The 16,944-nt window shown below is 47.4% G+C and overlaps 1 protein-coding gene across 3 annotated transcripts in view; it reads left to right on the forward strand.

Moving 5' to 3' along the window:
* The window catches only part of MTA1 (metastasis associated 1), a 71,478-nt gene extending 58,542 nt beyond the window's left edge, over positions 1–12,936 (forward strand). For 2 of the 3 annotated variants that reach the window (XM_074546504.1, XM_074546505.1), the window contains 3 exons: positions 4,441–4,472; positions 7,184–7,335; positions 11,296–12,936. In XM_074546504.1, the coding sequence (XP_074402605.1) occupies positions 4,441–4,472; positions 7,184–7,335; positions 11,296–11,434 (323 nt within the window). In that variant the 3' untranslated portion in view covers positions 11,435–12,936. The remainder of the gene's footprint in view (positions 1–4,440; positions 4,473–7,183; positions 7,336–11,295) is intronic. The other variant, XM_074546506.1, reaches the window with a different exon arrangement.
* The last annotated feature ends 4,008 nt before the right edge of the window (positions 12,937–16,944 follow it).

A 16,944-nucleotide genomic window follows, 5' to 3' on the forward strand; every position in this document is an offset into this window, starting at 1 on the left:
TCATGCATGAATTTTTATATTTTTCTCTAGCTTACTCACAAATGTGGTGCTGTTGATGTTTTTGTTCATGCTGAGAAGGATGGAGTCCCGGGAGGAGGATTACTTTGGAAAAGGAAAATGCACATGAAGAGTTATATGAATTTTAGAAAGCAATTGTGAAGTCACTGGTTGTGAAATTCTCTGCATTTGTTGTGATTGAAGATGTGCTTCTGAGTCTTAGTGCATATTACATGTTCTGCATGATACTTCTTGTGGGTAAACAAAGTAGAAACCAAATGCCATCTGTGACTAATTGCTTGATGAAACAATTTTTGTGTGTGGTGGATGTGCAGAAGATTGGAGTCAGTAACTGAGTAAACACAAGTTTATAACTCTGCCCTGTGTCCAGGCTGGAAGCTGGGCTGTCTTCCTCCTTGGTACAAGGTCAGTTGTGTGCAGACTTGTGTCAGACTGAAATGGGCTGTGAATCCCCAGCAGCAGGTGTATGTTCAGGTGTGGAAAAGCACTGGCTGCTTTCTGACCAAGCAGAAAGTTCTCCATGCTTCAGCAGCTTCTTGAAGGCTGCTGTAGTAACTTCATGGGAATGAATCTCCCTGTGCTCCAGCCTGCACTGGCTCACTGCTGAGGCCTCTGGCTCTCCTGCTTCTCCACATGGCAGCTGTGTGTTGTGTGGTGCTGGCACAACAGGCAGAATGTGAGCAGTGGGGGTAACTTTGGGATTGTGCCCTCTAGGTGCTGGGTCTCAGAGGATGGGACTGGAGCAGCAAAGAGCATGTCTAGAGTCAGGCATCCAGTGGGACCAGATGTGCTGGGTTGCTTTCCATTGGGAAATGAGATTCTCCTTTGCTCTCTTGTGGTTTTGAGTGCCAGCTGTCCCCTACTCCCACAGCGTGCTCTTGGGGCAATGCTGTAGTTGCTGCTGGAGGTTTAGGCATTCTCTCATTCAAATTATTTTTTTAACAAATCCTAAACCATGAGAAGCAAATGACATGAGATTATTGGAACAGGTTTTTTGACTGAGAGGTGGTTTTCTTGTCCTCAAAAGACAGCACAAAGCTGCCAAGTAGCAGCAGTAACAGACTTGTGTTGCTGTTTGACTGCAGTGCTTCCCCACCTGCATTTCTTTGGGACAAAGTCTGTTCACCTGCAGCTTTGGTACTTCAGGAATGAAGGGATCATTGGGGCATAGTAACCTTCTGGACTGGTTTTCATCCCAAATCTCTGACTGTGCTTAGCTTGAGGAGCAGTTCTGAGGGCCTTGGCACTGAGCTGTGGGGAGCAGCCCTGCCCTGAGGGTGCCAGTTCATCTCTGCAGTGATCAGCTGTTTCATTGCCATGTCAGGGAGGTGCACAATCGGCTGTGGCAAAGGACATTTATGATTCTCTGCAGCCGTAGCTTCAATTGACTTTGTTATTTCAGTGTATAGAGGAGACTGGCAGGAAGAATTGGATGGCAAGAGATTTTCTACAGCATTGGGTTCTTTTCAGTGCTACCCTGAACATTTAGTCTGGAGTTTTGAGAGTATATTTCAATTTGTTTGGCTGCAAAAGAGTGGAAGACCTGCTTAGATTTATCACTGTATACCTTTACACTTTGTGGTTTTAGAAGTATGGTGAATCCTGAAAACACTTCCTTTTGTTCTTTGTGTGTTTTTTGACATTTGGAGGAGGTCAGTGTTGATGCTGATGTGGAGCTGTGTAAATTCAAGCAGTTGGACCTTAGATCTCATCAGAAGGAATAATGACATTTTCTACCCTGTGTCTTCTCTAGACCTTCCTCCATAAAGTATAGTCAGATTTTTTTTTTTTTTCCTGGAGAGGAGCTGCCAGAACTGTTATATTTTGCTCCTGATTTAAAATCTTACACTATCTTATTTTTAACCTGCTTGTGGATGCATGGAGAGACATCTCTCAAATCTTCCTCTGTGAAAGTGGAGCAGGCACGTGGGGCAGGTGTGAGTCTGGCATGGTGAGTTCTCTGCCTGTGCCACCACTCACCCACAGACACAGGTTTGGTTTAGTTTTTAGAGGTGCCTGTCTCCCAGGCTTCCTCTCTCACACAGAAGCCACCAAAAGCTTTTGGGTGAAAATCCATTGTTTCCAGGGCAGATGCATCCTGTTGACTTGCCAGCAGTTCCACAATGGGTTACAGATGTGCTGTCTCTGTGCCTCTCTTTGGTGGTGATTGTGCATGGAGGTTGCTCATTAATAGCAGTGCCTTGGCTGCATATGCTCTTACTGTGATATTATTTTTAATTGCAAACTGAATAAGGTCATTTTAGTGCCTGTTTTCATTCTTTGAGTCTCCAGTTATTGAAGTGTGACTAAAGTGAAAATTCATGGATTAATTCACCAATATTAATATGCTAATTGATACCTTATTGCTGTGAAAGCAAGGGTATAAATTGCATTGAAGCTGTAGCTTTGTTTTGTGTCCTATTTTATTGCAGCAAAAAGTTGTCATGGGCAGCTTTATCCCAGAAATGGCAATTTGGGAGGGAGCTGTGTTCCTGCTGTTAGCACTGCTTCTGTGCTGCTTGAGGGCTCTGAAGCTCAGCCTTTGTTCAGTTTGCATCCCTCAGCTTCTCACCGTGGAATATTCTGGTTTAATTCTGGTGCTTGGAAGTAGCACTGTGTACTGGCTGTTGTACACCCAGCAATAGTCAGTGCAGCAGCAGCCACATATCAGGACAGTCTCTTCTGGCATCAGGGGTGTTCTTACTACAAGAAAAGAACTGATCTGGAGTGTGGTTGAAAGAAAATATGTGGCTTCAATCCAAGGACTAGCATCAGTTGATTTACATCTCAGGGTTTCTGTGAATGGAGAAAACATAATCTCTCAGTTATGGAAGGGGGAGGAAAGTAACAAGTGCTGGAGCTTAGCTCTGAGGCTGACAGATTCTGGCTGCATCCTGCTGGCTGTGCTGTTTCCCAGCATCCATGGAGCCCTTTGTCCATCCATCCATCCATCCCAAACAGCTGCTCACAGCTGTGGTTTGGATGCTGTGCTTGCTCCCATGTAAAAACAATTGATTATCTGGTGCCTACACTGCCTTTGTCAACATCCAAAGGTTGTTACTGGCCTTCTTACTGGTGCCTGGTACATCTGTCCTGCAGGCTTGCTGGAGATATTTTTGGCAGCTGTTCCTTCATCTCTGTGGATACTTAGGCAAAAAATGCAGCAAGAGCTGAAACCATGTGTCTTCCCATTTGAAGCAGCCAACAGTTTAACATCTACACAGGATGGAAAATACACTTGATATAAACTGATGATTCTAGTGTGGTATATTGTGATATACTCAATGCTCAGGAAAATGTCCCCTGCTTCACCCTCCTTGCTCCTGACACTACTGTGCCCTGTGTTTCCTGTGTCACACTTGATGCAAGAACAGTTTTACCAATGAGAACTTCCAGGAACCTGCTGGAATACAGACCATGAACTGTGAAAGTTCATTCTTGCTGGTTTCTTTAAAAAGTTTTTAATCCCAGCTAACTCACTATCAATGGAAAGATTCAAAGATCATCTGAATGTGAAAGGAGGATTCATACTGAGACCTTTTGCAGACAGCAATAGCATTTGCTGATGCCTGTCCTGTAGGACCTGTTGGATTTGCTGCACTGACATTTTGGTTCTCAGCCAGAAGGGGCTGAGGAAGGTGGTTTGGTGCACAGATGGTGATGCAGTGGTGTTTTCTGGGGATGTGCATCTTGTAAAAGCAAACAGTGCTGGGTCTCCCAGTCCATTCTGTGCCAGGCTGCGCTGCCTGACAGCAGCAGGCCTTTCCCTGAGATCCCTGCAGGCTCCTGTGTGCGCTCAGTGCAGCTGAGGGCAGTGTGAGGGGTGCCTGAGAGCCCAGCCAAGCCCCTGGTGCTGTGTGTGCTGGCAGAGGGCTCTGGCAGAGCTCAGTGGCTGTGCTCTGTGCCTCAGGAGGTGTTTGCTCGTGGCAGGTTCAGCACATCCGCTCTGTTTGCTACCAGCCTGTAGCTGACGTCGGAGCTGAGCAGTTCCCAAGGGACCCAAGGAGGATAAGGAAGATTCTGTTTGTTGCTGCCTTGACAGTGAATAATGCCTTCCACTTTCTTCTCCTTGACGTCAGAGCGAAGGAGAGTGTCAGATTTTTCCCCAGATGCACAGCAAGGCTGGGGTCTGAAAGGGAGGTGTGCTTCTAGTGCTAGTGGGAAGCAGGGTTTGAGTGCATGGAGAAGGGACTGGGCAAGTGGAACGTGTTTGTGACTTGGGGCCTCTGCTCTTCAAACCACGTTGCCAAAGGAGCTTTTCCCAGTCACCTTCCTAGGAGGGCAGAGTCAGTTCAGTAGGCAGCTCTAGCTGAGCAAAACAACACAGTTGTAATCATAGCTGCGTGTGTTTTGATTTTGTACTTTTTTCTGTCTTGGAAAAGCAATGGTCTTACCAGCTCTATTCTCTTTCCTGTTTGTTAGGTCTGCCTAACCACGGACAAACCAGACAAATGGTAAGAGAATGTTCATTTAACCAAAACAGGGAAAAGAAGAATTATTAACCCACAGTAGATAGAACACCCCATTAAACCGTAGTGCTTCACTTCCACCTTTGCTGTTTGCAGCTGGTCATAATTCCCAATTCACTGAAAAGGGAAAAAATATTGTTTTGGGGCATCTAAATCATCTTAGTGGTTAAATACAATTTAAACCTCAAATCTATCTACCTTTGTATCTATAAATGAGATCCTGTTTTGAACAGAGCATGTTGTTTCTGCTCATGCAGAAACTGAGTGGCTGCTTCCAGCAAAGTTCTGGGATGTGTTTCTAGGTGGAATGTGTTTCCCTGAAGGAGAAAAGTATAAATGATGGAAGGGTTTGTTTGGAAAACAGTTTCTTTTTACATCTTTTTAGCAAGTTGGTGTGCAAGTTACCTGCTGAGAATGCTTGTATTTTACGTTCTTTTTTTTTTTTTTTGAGTAAAAAATATTTGTAGCCTTTCATCTATTGTGCTGAGTTTAATCAAAGGACAGAAGCAAATAGCCAGTCTGATTGATATGTGTCTGGCAGAATGCTTTCTCACTAAATTGTGAAGGGGCCAGTGCAAAGGCTGTGCATCCCTTTCCCCCCTTGCACGTGGCTTATGGGAAACAACTTCAAGCACACGTTTTCCCCCCCCAAAATGGTCACTGCACAGTGGTCACAGGCTTTGTTCAACCTGACAGCGTTTGGGGAGGGGAGCACTGGCCTGAGGGGAGGCCAGAACATGGGTGTGCCAGGCTGCCTGGGATGACAGAGCATTCCTTTGGTCTGTTCCTCCATCTGAAGGGGCAAATTGTACTCCTCCATCAATTCAGCTTCATTCCGTGTCACTGAGAAGACTGGCTACTTGTTTGTGTCTGCTGAATAAACCAGCTGAGAGCAGAGGGAGAAATCTCTGATGACTTCATACTTTTTAGGTGTTTTAGTGTGAAACTCCCAGAACTGCCTTGATTCCATGTTGCCCAATCAAGTGTGAATGAAAAATTAAAGGTCCTCGTTTAGGATATATCATTTGAAATAGATTTCACCATGTAGGCAGAGAAAGGGCAGCCTGGAAGCACAGGGGTGCCCTTTCTAGGTATTTCCAGTAACTTTTTCTGGAGTTGTTCTCCTGTGTATCTTGCATATGTGGAGAAAATATGCTTTGCAACCTTAATGAATGGATTTTCTTGGAGAAACCAGGAGGGGGTAAAATAAAGCCATCAGAAAAGCTTTTATTTGAAACCTTTTGCTTAACAAATGTCAAATCTAAAAGCAATTGTTGAAGTGTTTCAGTGGTCTGCAGTGGTGCTGAAGCTGTCTTGTATAATATGGAGCTGGGCAACTAAGAAATTAAATTCTTATTGCACTTGTGTGCAACAGTTTTCAAGAGCTTAGAGTTTTAAAAGGTGGGAGGTTGGTTTGTTTAGCTCTAAAGCCCTGATGCTCTACAGGAAGCAGATCTTGCTGTAGAGCAGTTGATTAAGGCTGGTCAAAAAATAAGTCATTATCATTTTCTGTTTTCTGCTGAGATACAAAATGAGATAGACACAGGGGTTTGTTGGGTTTCCCCCCTTGGTTTTTAGACTGAATTCCTCCCTTTCTAAGTCAAGGTGTTAAAATTCAGTTAGTTACTGCAATGACCTGGCACTAAAGGATTTGAACATGTCCACACCATTCCTTTCGAGGTGGGTCTCCCAGGGCAGACATCCCTCACACACACTCAGTTTCCCACTCCATGGGCAGAAGGGGAAGCCTTGGTGCATCTGGGGAGATGGCCTGTGAAACACCACAATTGAGTTTATGCCAGGGTGTTTTCTGACCAGCTTTAATTCATGCATATCAAATTTTCTGGGCCTTCATTTTGCATCTTTCCCAGCTGCTCAGTGTTACTGATTTCAGTGGGATTTCTCAGTGTGCTGATCAGCAGGAAGAGGGGCAGCAGCACTGGACTTCAGTGATCAAGGACAGCTGCATTTGAGAAGCTTAACACTTTGCTCCCTTTCATCTGCACCTCTCTTAACAGCTCATGTTTTTCCAGCTGAGTGTAAGGGGCTTACTGTGAGTCTGGAAAATGATGCCTGTGTTGATTTGCAAAGCAAATGTGTTGTTATGGGAAGTCTGTGGTGTTCAATACTAACAGGGTTTTTATCATGAAAGCTGCTAAGCTTTGTAGTACTACATTTGTTTTCAACAACATATTTAATTCTATGCTATCCTTATTAAATATTGACCTCCCTAGAACAAAAAGGACATGGGTAAGTTTGGTACTGCAGAATAACTGTAAATTCTGATTCTTGTATTTGATTTGCTCTGTAGCTAATTTCCTTCCCTGAAATCAATAGAATTGCTCTAGATTTATGGTAGTAGCTGAAATCTGAGTCTGATGCTCAATCTTTTGAACTTGATGTCATCTTTCAGACACAAGGCACAAATTATTGGTAATGCCTCCCATTTATTATTTGTCCTGTCGCTGAAGTATTGCTGTCCTATTGCATATCGAAGGCGCCTGACTTGTTCTGCTTGTGAACAATTGCTTATGTGTGAACTCTGTGTTCAGTCCTGGGCCACAGGGGGAGGTATTTACCTTAAACTCTCAGCAAGCCATACAAAAACTTGAATTCTCTTTTCCTTTGCGTGCTTAGCACACGTTGCTGCAGGTTTGTTGCAGGCCATAACTGTGCTGTTTTATGTATCACGTTAGGGACCAAGCCGAAACTTGCTGCTCAATGGGAAATCATACCCAACAAAAGTCCGATTAATTCGTGGTGGATCCATGCCTCCGGTGAAAAGGAGGAGGATGAACTGGATTGATGCACCAGATGATGTTTTTTACATGGCCACTGAAGAAACCAGGTAGGAAATGTGGTGTTTCAGAGGATTTAAGGGGATGTCTGTTGTTTTGTGGGTGCTGCCGCTGGTGTTGTGGTTAGAGGGAGGGAAATGATCCACGCACTTACGTTCCAGAGAGAGCAGATTCTTGTTCTTCTTGCAGAGCAGTTGCTGTAGGAGGTGGATGCCAAGGGGAGGAAGGCTGAGGTGGGAATTCACCTGGTTCAGACCCATCAGTGCCCTCACAGGTCCCATCTCAGTGGGACAGGATAGGGCTCTCCTGGCTCATGGGTGACACTGAGCAGCAGAGCCTCCTACACACACGTCCTCCTGCATGCTGAACTCTGGCATTACCCCCCAAGACATCTCCACGTGTCTGGGGGTCCTGGAACCTGCCAGTGACAGAGGGTTTCTACAGGCTGAGCTGACTCATTTCTCAGTGATTTGCATTTGCCACCAGTAGCAGTGAGATTGAGTCCTACAGTGTCAATCTTCCTCCTTTGGTGGTACAGCTTCTGTAGTCCTAATTCTTCTTGTTGGTCTGCCCACAGGATAAAAATAGTAGAAGAAAGTTTCCTTGTGTGAGTTTCACTTCAAACTGTTTACAAACTGCTGACAGAGTGGTAGAAGCTATGTGACCCAATCCCTCAGGCAAAGTTCCCAGTACTGGTATTCCTAGGATGGGAGAGTTGCTCCTGGGTGTGATGAGAAGCTAGAGAAAAATTGGCTTGTGTGGTTTCCTCCCAAGAACTTGATGCCTCCCTTCTGGGTAACCTTGAGGAAGGTCAGAGCAAAGCTGCAGCCCTGCTTTCCAGCCCTCCCTGACAGCAGATGTGGTGTCTGGCTTCTGTCTTGGTCTGAAGCCTGGAGTTATCAACACTTGCACTCTCAGTGAGTGCCCCAGGAGCACAGCAGCACTTACCTTCCCCTCCACTTGCAGAGATGGACCTGGCAATTACTGCATGTCTGAGCCCCTCAAGTGACTGAGGAGGTTGGGAGTTTTAGTGCTTTGTCTCTTCTGGTACTGCTAAATTTGGCACTGCTCTTGAGTCTTCATTTGTTCAGCACAAAGGTCACAGTTGAGAGTCCTGGTATCTCCAAACTTCTCCTTAACCTGCAAAGCATTTCAAGTGTCAAGGAACTATTTTGTGAGCTTAGTATCAAAGATGGGCTTTGTAGAATAGGTAGTACCAGTAACATTCAAATTACTAACCATTGATCTATTGGGTGATCAGTTTTCAGTGCAGGAAACACCTTGTTGGAACTCGGAAGACACATGAAATGAATTTCCTGGTCAGACTTGTTCCTGTGGACACCTTTAATGCAACTGTGCATTTCACACCAGCTCATATCTTTGCCATGTCTTTCCCTTTTCCTTTCTGTGCCTGCAAGATGCTGTGAAAGAAAGAAGTTATATATGGAATTCCATATAGAATTGAAAATAAAGTGAGAGAAGGATTTCATTTTCAGGGGGAGCAGTTTTCTGATTACTGCTGTTGCTCTGATACAGAGGTACTGGGATCCTGGTGCAGCTCTCAGATTCATGTGCCATTGGGGACACAGGGTGAGCACTCCTTAGATGCTCAAGGCTTGTTTCATAATCCTGCATCTAGGGAGCTCTTTTTGACATCTGCACCATCCAAGGCACATGAAACACTCCAGGTGCATGGTGACAGCCTGTCAGTACAAGGTCCTGCCCTTTGACCTGGACAGACCTGTGACAATAGTCATCCAGTGTGGTGTTGGTTGTGACAATAATTTACTGTAGACACAGAATCCTCTGCTCAAACAGAACCACTGACAGAGGCAGGAAGGATCAGTCCCGCAGCAACCAGCACAACTCTAATGAAAATCGTGGTGATAGACATCAGCTCAGTAAGATCTTATCACTTCCATTTAAAAATAGAGAGAGAGAGAGAAAAGGAAAAAAAACCACCCAGGCTTCTTTGTCTGACAGCCATGCTGCTTAGCTGAGTGATGAGTGGTGAAAGGAGATTTTTGGCAGGCTGTGAAGAGCAGGGAAGCCTGAGCGATGGAGCATTGTCAGTGGCACGGGTTTTCTGTCGGGCATTTCACCTCTAACTTTTCCCTGAACCATCTGCTGCATTCCAGTGTCAGGAATGTAAGCCTTGTTTGCGAGCTCTGAAACAATTTGAGCTTTGTGTTGGCTCCCTAGCAATCAATCTAGCTGCAATATCTGCATCTCGTCCTCCAGCTGAGGGTCAGGCTGTGTTTTCAGTCACAGCAAGTAGGTTTCCCTGAAGTTTTACACGCTCCCCCTCTCCCCTTTTTGTGTAGCTCTGTTGAGAACACAACAGAGGCGCTGGAAAACTCTGTGGCTCTGAAGGAGCAGCTTGAAAAGTTGGTGGAATGAAAGGAGTAAGTTTTGAATTGAAGGCTCCCAGTGAGGAGCTGGCATTTCTAACTCAGGCAAGCGCAGGCAGCGCTGACCTGATCAGAATCCAGAGTGCTGCAGGACTTGTTTCTGATGGCAGCCTGGCTGATGGAGCACACACGGGTGCTGCAAGGAGCTCTGCTGGCTCAAAGTGGATCAACGGCAGTCAAACATCTTGGAAAAGTCATTATATCAAGATTTTGTTTTCTCTCTCCCCCACCACCACTTTGCCAGCTTGTTTTCACCTCTCCTCACCCTGTCGCCTTTTAGTTTGAGAGGGTGCTGGGGAAATGGGGACACTGGGCAAACAAAAAATGTGTCTGTGTAAGTGCAGCAGCTTGTCCTCCTCAGTAGGCAAAAAAAAACAAGTGAAAAATGACCAAATCTGATAAGAAGTGATTCAAAGTCTTCAGCTGAAGTTGATGGTTTGTCAGTTCTGGTGGTGCCAAGGGTAAGTTTTTGAGGATAAGGGAGGTATTTTGACCACTTTCTTCAGCAGCCATCACATCTTAAAGGCAGAAATCATAGCACAGTGATAGGCATCAGCTCAGTGAGAAGCTCTCTCTTCCACTGACAAATAAACCAAACCAACCAGCCAAAACCACAACCAACAAAAGGGGGTTTTGGCCTCAATAGTGTTCCCTAAATGAAGTTGGGGGATAGGTGGCTGAAATGTGGGCTGCAGAGCCCTTCCTCTCTTGTCTCTCGTGGTCAGGCAAAACCTTGTTCTGTCAGGAGCCTGTGAGGGAAGGCAGTGCTGCCTTATCAGACCCTTCTGGTTGCCCCAGTTCCTGAGCTGAAGACTCATGGTGGGTACTGGTGGGTATACATAGTCTGTACATAGTGGGTACTCTTGTGACTATTTATTATTTTCCTTTCTAATCTCTGTGTGCCTTTGACCACCACAGCATCCTCTGTATAGAAGAATGCCTCATTTTAATGACACAGTACATTTTTCATTGTTGCTGCATTTTTGGGTTTGGATGGGGTTTTTTAATGATACCAGGCTCAGAGATAAAGGAAGTATTAAGAAAAACAAGCACTCATTCAGTATTTGTCTCTGTCTAATTTACTTTGGTAATTTTAAAGCTTTGGTGTGTCTTTCTGTCCATATGGAAAACAGCTTCCTGCATCTGATAGGACTTGTTGCCAGTGTTGTACATATAGGGAAATCCTTAACCAAATACAAGGTGTGAATATTGCCCATCTCTGGGTTGGGCACCCACAGTGTGGGAGAAGGGGAAACAAAACACCCTGTTGGTGTTGCCTTGGCTTTGTCAACTTCCCCGGAGCTACCTGCAGCACATCAAAATAAATTCAGAATAAATCAATGGTGTGGAAACTGGCTGTCGTGACTATTTCAGTGCTTTGTTCCCAGCAAGGCACCCTAGTCCTACCAGGCTGGACCAGAATGCCTTTTACAGAGGATGCAGTTTGCTGTTCACTGAGGGGTTTGTAAATCAGAGAATGTGAGTTTGCCAGGGCAGCCATTGCAGCGGGAGCCGTTGTCAGCCAGCCCAGCAGGCGTGTGCGGGCCCCTGGAGGAGCGGAGCCTGTGTAATCCGTGCCTTTCTCCCTCCTGTCTGCAGGAAAATCCGCAAGCTGCTCTCCTCCTCGGAAGCCAAGCGAGCCGCCAGACGCCCCTACAAGCCGATTATCCTGCGGCCCATGCAGGCGGTGCAGCTCCGCCAGCCCATGAACGATGAGCCCATCATCATCGAGGATTAACGGCGGCAATCTCCTGCAGCACCTACTCGAGTTTCCATGGCTACAGCATTGAGCTAACTGTTGAAGAGAGGGAACTTTTGAGGAACTGTTTTGCATCTTTTAAACCCTTAAAAGGAACTCAGCCCTGCTCTGAGCCTCTGACCACAGACTGCTCTCTCTCTCTGTCTCTCTCTCTCTTGCACTCTCTCCTATCTTTTTTTCTTATTTTTTTCCTTTTTTTTCTTTTTTTTTTTTATTTTTAGTAGCCTCCTTTCCCTTTTGCTTCTACCCTTTTTGTAGAAGGGGGAGGGAAAGTAAGTTTAACTTATTAAGAGAATGTGGACTAGTACTTTTTAGCTTTGTTTCCTCTTCTGATGTACGAAGAGCTAGAACCCTTCATTTTGTGACTGAGCTATCGTTGCAAAGCCATTTTATGAGGCTGTGTTGTAAGATTTCTCTTTTCTCTTTTTTTTTTAATTTTGTGGACGGTGCCATTTTTTTAATTTCATTTATATTATTTCTTTTGTAGATAAATTTCCAATCTTTGACTGATATTTGAAAATAGGAGCTGAAAGCCAGCCCCAGGTTCAGCCAGTTTTCTTTGGTCCTGTCCCTTCTGTTTTTTGGATCTTTTTGCACAGCCAGTTGTGCTCATGCACAAGACAGACCAACTCAGGCTGAGAAAGGAGTGAGCTAAGAACTGAAGAACCTTGCAGAACATTACACTAACGCTGTGTGCAGTGGAGCCAGGCTGCCAGAATTAGGTGTCCTTACTCTAGTTGCTCTCTGGGAGATGTGGCCCGTGGCATTTCTCCTTTCTCCCAGGAACCAGCATTTGCGTGCTGCCTTCTCTGTGACATCTGGGATCCTACGTGCTGCTAGCAGTAGGCCCAGCAAGTGTAATGAATTGCTTTGCTCTGGCTCCAAGAGTCAAGTACACCAATGCCCAGGGACATTTTGCTTAGAACTCTGAACCTGTTTGTGCATCAGTGCTTTTGGACACGTTTCCCAGGATGAGACCTGGTTTCTCTTTAATTGCGTTACTGTATGTTTCCCATTTTGAAGGGACTTTAAATTGCAGCTGGGTTTTCATTTGAACACATAGTGTCTGAATTTAAGTGGTTTTTTCCCCCCTTGACATTTCTTGTGTTTGAGATTTCTTGCATCTCTTCAACTTCTTATGTATTTGCAAGTCTGTATCATTTCTTTTTCATATGTCTTCTCACGGCAGTGCATTTGCTGGATGCCCTGCTCGGTTTTGAAAGGATGTAAACTATCATTTGCAACTTGTGCTGATCTGTACATGTACCTGCCTCAAGCAGACACAGCATGTAATAACCCCCAAGTCATTCCATATGTGTCAGCGGTGAGATGAGCCAAAGTTGTATTTGGGTTATCACAGTCCAACCGTGATTCTGTGCAACTCTGTTAACCCACCGGGTTAGACGGAAAGGAATCCCCACAAAATGAAAACAATTCAGTTAACTTTACTTAATAAACCTGGAAAGTGAGCTTTTGTGAAACATCTGCTTTTTGTCTCTTCTGAAAAGCCGCCCTTGTTCAGGTTCCACATGCCTGGGGCTCACAGCCCTGCACCTTCCATCCCATCCCTGGGCTGTGTCCTGCTCTCCAGGGTCCCTGGGCCAGCACTGCAGGGCAAGAGTCCGAGTCACTCGTAGTTTGATTCCTCCCCTGTGCAGTTCAAACATTTCCTTGCGCTTCAGAGGCGTGTCCCTCCTCCTCCTCCTCCTCAAACAGGCAGCAGATGCAGGGCTGGGCGTCTGAATGAGCCCTTTGTCCACAGCAGCTCCTGGTCCTGCTGCTCTGGGCCTGCCTCTCGCGTGTGGCAGAGGGACATCCCTGGGGGTCAGCAGCCCAGCCTGTGGGCAGTTCTGAGCTCTGCGTTGCTCTGTCCTCCCACATGAGCAGCATGGGCTCCTCTGCGTTGCTCTGTCCTCCCTCATGAGCAGCATGGGCTCTGTCTTTGCTCTCGTTTGCTGCTCAGGAGTGCTGAGATTCACCCCGTGGCTGTGAGCACCTGTGCACCCTGGCAGGTCTAAGTGTATCCTGTGCTGCAGGTCAGGCTTTCCTGTCCTCAGCTTAAAAGTGAGACAGGACAGCCATTCCCGAAGGATGTGCTACTCAGGAAGGGCACAAAAGCCCTCAGGCTGCGAGCAGCACCAGTGACCATTGGCAGTTTTACTTGGTCACCATCAATCCTTAGGATTAATCCTCTGTACTCTGTACGGGAGAAACAGCGGCTGCAGGAGCGTTTTGTAACACTTATGTCTCTGTGAGGGCAAGCGCTCTTGTGGATTCCTTCTAGTAGCAAAAGGAAATCTGAACGCATCACGTTGGAAAATCCCGGGTCCGAGCTGGCTCCGCAGTGTCCAGGGGGCCGGGACAGCTCGGACAGCCCGGGGTGCCGGGGCTGCTGCCGTGCTGGGGATCCCGGGGCCGGGGCTGAGCTCTCCATGAGCCGGGCAGAGGCTCCGGCTGCACCGAGAGCACAAGAACCACTTGGGGGTGCCAGCCCTGCGGTTTCCAACAGCTTAAAAGCTTTCTTGGAGCGGCTCCAGAGATTGCTCTGGGAAGGAGTCCAGGCAAGGAGAGCGAGCACGTCCTGTGCTGCCCTAACTTTGAAGGACCCTTGCGTGTCCTTCAATAGAGATGCTGTTTTCTGGCGTGCGGTAGCAGGCTCCCCTGCCATGTGTTTGTTTCACTGGCTTACATTTGTACCAGCTTGGGAGGGAGGCTGGAAGATCCCTTTGGCCACCAAAGGAAAACGCTGCCTCTTGGGAAGTGCAGGGAGTGTTAGGTCCAGGCACTGACCCGTCCAAGCCTGAGGGGTCACTCCCTTGAGCTGCTGCTGCCACAGCCCCTCCTGTGCCAACCTCTCCTCTGTATTCACATTCCTGTGCTGTTGCTGCAGGAATTGCCTTGGGTTATTCACCCTCCTTCTCTAGAGCCTTGTCAAAATAGAAATGTTCACACAGCTGGGGCAATGTCCCATTTTCCAGGTCCCTTCCTCTCCTTGCTTCCCACCTCCAAAGGAGCCCCTGAGATTGCAGGGGGAGGAGAGCCTGGAGCTGGGAAATGCTTGCCCACCCGGACAGGCCGGGTCTGTTGGGATGTAATAAGTGTTGCCATGTTCATTTGGGTATTTTCCCTTAGCTGTGTGTCCCTGGCATCCCAATCCTTCCCTCCCCTCTCTGCCATGCGGACGTGGGAGCAGAGATGTCACAGGCTCAGCTGTGATCCCCGGGAGAGCACTGTGCTCACGTGGATGGAGCATGCTGACCTCCAGACTCAGTGCCATGCCTGCAATTTTACAGGCTTAAAAAGAAGCAGGAAGCTGCTCAGGAAAGTATTTTAAAAACAAAACAAAACAAAAATCCAAACATTCCTACAATACTTCATGCCAAAATGCTTTTGCTACAGATTTAATTTTTTTTTAAGTTAACTTGGGTGTTTTGGGGGCGCATTTTTACATTGCATTTTGCATTTTACCAGCTTGTCAGTAGCAGCTCTCTGTGATCTCTGCTTTTGCTGCTGTAACATGAAGGCAGCGCCCTGACCGTAACAGCACTGATGAAACAATATGAAAAAAAGTAAAGTATGACCAAAACTAACAATTCCAAACCTGGCATTCCTGCTGTGGGAGGAGGGCTGTAACTGGGACACTATTGGAGAGTTGTAAAACAAAATACACGCTGAAATTTTCTTTTGAAATGGAAATTTGGAGCCGGTGCCAGCTCTGCTGCGGGCTCTGGCTCTCTGTGCAAGTGTTACACAAGCCAGACCTTGGGAAGCTGGAGAGGCTCTTTGGGATGATGGAATTGCATTACGGGGGAGCTGCTTCCCACTGCCACACGAGGAGGGGGCACTCACCTCTTCACTGGGGATGAGCAGTGGCACTGGAGATGTGCCAGCCTGCTGGGGGATTTGTGGGGACAGCACAAATAAAATCTGGCAGATTTTGACTATGAGGAGAAGGAAGGAATTTGACTAATTTACAGCAACTGGACCTTGAATCTTTTCTATTTTTCTTAATCCATCAAGAGGGCACAGACGTAAAAACACCATTAACCCAAATAAGCTTTGGCAGCAGCATTAGAGGAAGAAAGGAAAGATCCCTGCAGAAAGGCAAGTCGAGGCATGACAGCCCTCTCTGGCTGGTGAGAGAGGGTTTGTTGGGGGTTTTTCCTGTAAATGCAGTCAGTGCCTTTCAAGGTCAGCCTGCAAGAGCCAACAGTGATGGGATCTGCTGTGATCCCCAGAACATGAACGTGTCTGGAGTGTGGGTGGTGTTTATGGCCCTTCCCAAGGCAGGAGGCTGGGGTGCCCCACCTCCCCCTGTCCCTCCTGCCCTCGCTTCCCTGCCTGGGCACTGGCAGAAGGGTTTTGCCCTGCCTGAGCAGCTTCAAAACCTGGTGGCAGACTCAGTCTCTGACAATCACGTTTCACCCGTGCAGGAGGAGGAAAGCTGCCTCAAGAAAAGACACACAGTAAATTCAGATGGGTTGTGGAGCTGGGGCTTGTCTCCACCTCTTCTTCAGCCTGGAAGAAAGTCAGGGCAGGTCAGGGTTGAAGCACACTTGATTCCTGCCCTGGGCTTTGCAAGTTCATTCACCACATTCCTGGAATGAGAATGAATAACATAAATTCAGCATCTTTCTGCAGACAGCTTCCTCCCTTCCCTCCTGCAAGGGGACTCTCCACCTGGATCCAGTGCTCTGTGGGATGCTGGCAGTGTCATGGGGAGCAGATTTACAGGTTCTGGCCAGAGGGTTTCAGCCAAATTGTGCTCATTCAGAGATTTTCCATCTGAGCAGGAGCGAGTTTGTTCCCCTGCCTGTGCTCTGGCTGCCCCCAGGCAGGACAGGAGGGAGGTGAACGTGTGGAGCCTGTGGGTGAGAAGCCAAGATGAGGTTCCCTGCATTCCAGCAAGATGCCCAAAATGTCTGGGTGAACCAAGGCCAAATGCATCCTGGTGGGTGGGTGATGCTGATGGAGAAAGAGAAGATGGCGCTGTGGGGACATTGCAGCACTCATGAGGAGCGGGGTTATGTGTGTCCAGTCCCTTCCCTACCCCAGGGCTCACTGGGAGTGTCCTGGAGGTGCATGTGGGGCACAGACACATGGAAGTTGGGCAGCCCCTGGGCACACTGCTCCTGCTGCTGTGCCTGCTCTCAGAGCCACATTGCGCCATGGCCAGCCCGACCTCTGCCCACAGCACGGCCGGGGGGGGCGTGGCTGTGCCAGGGCTTAATGTCCAATTGCCCTGAGCTGAACTTTGCCACTACAGCCTGGGTCCGAGCACAGCCCGTTCCTTGGGACACCCTTTCTTTCCCTGGAAAACCTGGGGAGAGCCACCGGTGCCAGCTCTGCAGTGGCCACCCCTGGCTGCTCTGCAATCCCACCGTGACTCTCACGGAGTTTGAGAGCTGTGCTCAGGTCTCTGCAGCTCCTCTCCTGCCTTTGCTTGGCTGATCATGGAGGGATCCCTCCTGCCCCGAGCTCTGCATCCT

This window comes from Zonotrichia albicollis, chromosome 8 (assembly GCF_047830755.1).
Source record: "Zonotrichia albicollis isolate bZonAlb1 chromosome 8, bZonAlb1.hap1, whole genome shotgun sequence".
Taxonomy (NCBI): Eukaryota; Metazoa; Chordata; class Aves; order Passeriformes; family Passerellidae; genus Zonotrichia; species Zonotrichia albicollis.